The following is a 3,798-nucleotide window of genomic DNA, read 5'->3' on the forward strand; positions in this document are numbered from 1 at the left end:
CCGTTGATTTATATATTGATAGATTTAGGTTCATTACTCGTCCCTTAGGGGTTATAGAAATCCGTTATGGCTATTAGAGCCTTCATTGGTATCGGAACCTTTTAGCTCCATGTGCCATCTGTTAGGAATCCTTTATGCATGATTTATGATTCTATTAATCTATTTGATTGGATAAATACATGCTTGGTTGAGTCGAATCGCAGTTCTGCGTATTTAATGTATCTCGGGATGATTGTTGGTCTGCTGAAATCGCAATTTTATGAGGGCGAGCCTTGGCACAACAGTAAACGTTGTTGTCGTGTAACCAAGAGGTCACGGGTTCGAGGCTTAGGAGCGGCCTCTTGCCAAAAAATTGGCAGGAGAAGGCTTGCCCTTCAGTACATCCTTGTGGTGGGACCCCTCCTCGGACCCTCGCTTAGCGACCGGACAGCCCTTTTACTCTAAATTTTATAAAATAAAAAGCTGAGTATTGTGACTATTTCATTGAAATGGTAAAAGAAATATTAAAAAGAAATTAAGGAGATGAGGAAGTGGACGTGTTTGAAGGATTAACTACAACAAACAAAACCTAAACAAGTCAAAATTTTCTCACCATATTTCCTCTTATGTTTCATCTAAGGAAATACTTAGTATTTTCTCACCATATTTCCGGTCCATTTTCAGAATTCAATTCCCTTGACAATCAAGTTTTTTTATTTTTCTTATTTCATCTCCTTATAAATACCTTCCTCATGCGTATGCTTCAAGAGACACCTTTCATATACTCTCACCCTCATTATACCTACCTTCTTTTACTCATTTTCGCTTCGTTACGTTCGATTACTCAGTTCGAGATTTTAAGTGGTCCCTCTCTCACTATTTCTTTTACCCGCAATACCCCCGTTCTCGAGTTTCCCTTTAGTATTTTGGGTCGGTTCCAAGTTTACCCAGACATCCTTTAAGTGATTCCTCTGTCAGTGTTTCCTTTACCATGTTAGCTAGCTAGTTTTATTTTAGTGTTTTAGATTTATTTTTATCGTTAGGTTCAATTAATCAGTTCAGTTACCCTTTAAGAAGCTCAATCTCCCAATTAAAAAATTTCTATCTTTAAAGTCAAGTCAATTCTTAAAATAATAATAATAAATTTTTTCCTTTATAGTTTGTCTAATTTCTCGGTTTGAAGCTCTTCAACACTCTTTAAGTCGATATTTTTTCCGGACTCGAACTTCAGTTAGATTTTTTTTTTTCATTTTTTTTACTAAAATAAAAAAGCCATGCAAATGAAAACTGTTTTCTCCACATTTAAGAACATGTCTCATAAAATAACCAAGATCAAACCAATCGAAACGGCGCCGTTTGAGAGGCCACCGGCGGCGGCCTGTGATATCTTCATCAATCACAGGGGCATTGATACGAAAAGAACAATTGCAGGTCTCTTATACGATCATCTTTCTCGGCTCGGCTACAAGCCTTTTTTGGATAGCAAGAACATGAAACCCGGTGATAAATTGTTCGAAAAGATCGATCCTGCCATTAGAGACTGCAAGATCGGCGTCGCGGTTTTTTCACCTCGTTATTGCGAGTCGCTTTTCTGTTTGCACGAGTTAGCTTTGATAATGGAGACCAAGAAACGAGTCATTCCTATTTTTTGCGACGTAAAACCGTCGGAGCTACGTGTTGTCGATGATGGAAAGTGTCGCCCGGATCAGCTCCGACGTTATTCCGACGCTCTTGAAGAGGCTAAGCTCACCGTCGGACTTACATTTGACTCCCGGAACGGGTAATTACACGCACATTTCCTAATTTCTTATATTTCACATATTTAAATGCCCTAATTGGTCCAAAATTTCAATTTGCCCATTAATTTTCAAAAATTCTAAATAAATCCCTATTTAGAGACAGTTGAAGATTTGGAACAAGTACTGTTAACAGATGTTTTAAGCCAGTTTTTTTTTTTTTTTTAAGAAAATAAGTTTTATTAAACGGAATCAATATATATGGAATGTAAAATAAAATCTGGTGGGACAATACCTCATTCCACAAGTTCTGACAAGGAATGAAAATACCTAACTAAAGCATGAGTCACTCTATTCGTAGAACGACATATAAATCTGACAGAAATGTTTTAGGCATGTTTAAACTTGTCAATATACTTCAAAATTGACGTGTGTTTAAGGTGGTATTTGATAAAACTTAAAATTAAGTGCTGAAAAAATAAATACTGAATTTTAAGTATAGAATATTATAAATGTTTAAAGTATTAAATGATATAACTGTTTAATAAATACTAAAATAAATGATTATGTGACTTAACTGAAATATTTAAATTGTGTTATCAAATCAGGTTAAAACCAATCAACACTTAATTTTAAGTGTTGAAAGTAATAACTCATCCCCAACGGTAACACAAATGAAGATGGTTGCTTGATTGCATTAAACATATAATTAAGGAGCAATTTAGCTCCATAGTTAAGTAACGTGATATATATTACACATTTTCACTCTCAATTCATTTGGTATGTAATACTAATTTTAACACACGAGTCCTAACATTTAACCATAACTCTAAAAGTTAGGTCAAATGAAAAGGTTTTGACTTATATATATGAGCTTGAAAATCAAAGGTACATATTGAGGACAACAAACACATGGTCAATTAATTAAAGATTCTGATTTTGTAGGGACTGGTCGGAATTTTTGACGACAGCGACATTTGCAATTGTTAAGAACATGATGGAGCTGGATGGACATACACATTCAAGAATCGTAAATATTTTGTGCAGAATCATTACTAATTAGTGATGATAATTAAAGATTAGTTCTCTAATTACACCCATGGCTAAATTCAAGAATGGCCTAATTCTTTTATTTGTTAAATTAATTTATTTTTTTTTTCATTAACAAATTTCTTTGTTCATAGTAGATCTTTTTGGGGGGTTGTTGTGTAAATAAATAAAAAATTGGTAAGTTTTGTCACCAATTAGAAGGCTTTTCAATGAATTGTATAGTTTTGCCTTCTCAGTTTGTGTCAATAAGGTGCAAAGAAACACCAAATCTTTGTAACATTTTCCAATTAATAAAATCTTTTTTTCTTTTGGATAATTATTCTTTTGTGATCATTTGAATTATTTTAGTTAAAGTCTGTTTGTTTTATCCAAATCCTACTCTTGATATTTTCAAAAAAAACTGAACACTTTTCCAACTTTTCTTTTCTTCATTTTGCTAAGCGAACATCCAATTATATAATAAATAATTTTTCTTTCTTCATATTTCAAGTGATTACTGTTGAACACCTTACAAAATTTTTGGTACCAATATACATGTACCCACGAGAAGCCAATTCACCCAAACAAATTATATCGTACAAACTTTACATCAACAAATGTTTTGACAACATTGTGGAGCTTTAAGCGAACTCTTCCAATGCCTTCACGTTTCATCATTGAATTGCGCTCATTACCAATGTAACCAAAATCTACATCTACCTGTAAAGTGGCTTAGCCTTATTAAATCCAAGCCTTAGAATGTTTTGAATCTCCTGATTTTAATAGTGGGTTACTAAACCCAGCCCTAAATTTATACTTCTAGCCCCTGGAATATACCATACTACCCTTTGCACTAAATTTCAAAAAACCCAAAACCTCTCAAGAACCCTATACGATTTTGGCTCAAATCCGGACAAATTACTGAACCGAATCATGGATGGTGACAAAATTCGTAAAGGAAAAGATAAAATGGTAAGATTTACCGCTTTATTTCGTTGATTTGTAGCTCGAATTGAATCTGTTGGTTTATTGAAAAAAATCGCCGGAATCGCAG

The 3,798-nt window shown here is 33.9% G+C and overlaps 1 protein-coding gene across 1 annotated transcript; it reads left to right on the plus strand.

The window, feature by feature from the left end:
- The first annotated feature begins 794 nt into the window (after positions 1 to 794).
- Positions 795 to 2,904, plus strand: LOC136231875 (probable 2' cyclic ADP-D-ribose synthase BdTIR). The gene is made up of 2 exons (XM_066020852.1): positions 795 to 1,759; positions 2,661 to 2,904. Exons 1-2 carry the CDS (start codon positions 1,254 to 1,256, stop codon positions 2,776 to 2,778), a joined length of 624 nt encoding a protein of 207 aa, XP_065876924.1. The 5' UTR covers positions 795 to 1,253; the 3' UTR covers positions 2,779 to 2,904.
- Positions 2,905 to 3,798: the final 894 nt, after the last annotated feature.

This window comes from Euphorbia lathyris, chromosome 6, assembly GCF_963576675.1.
Source record: "Euphorbia lathyris chromosome 6, ddEupLath1.1, whole genome shotgun sequence".
Taxonomy (NCBI): Eukaryota; Viridiplantae; Streptophyta; class Magnoliopsida; order Malpighiales; family Euphorbiaceae; genus Euphorbia; species Euphorbia lathyris.

What these genes read in the sequence shown, in the direction of transcription:
- LOC136231875 (XM_066020852.1), top strand. Translation starts at nt 1,254, where the DNA reads ATGCAAATGAAAACTGTTTTCTCCACATTTAAGAACATGTCTCATAAA. An exon ending in ACATTTGACTCCCGGAACGG is followed by an intron (nt 1,760 to 2,660) that starts GTAATTACACGC and finishes CTGATTTTGTAG; the next exon opens with GGACTGGTCGGAATTTTTGA.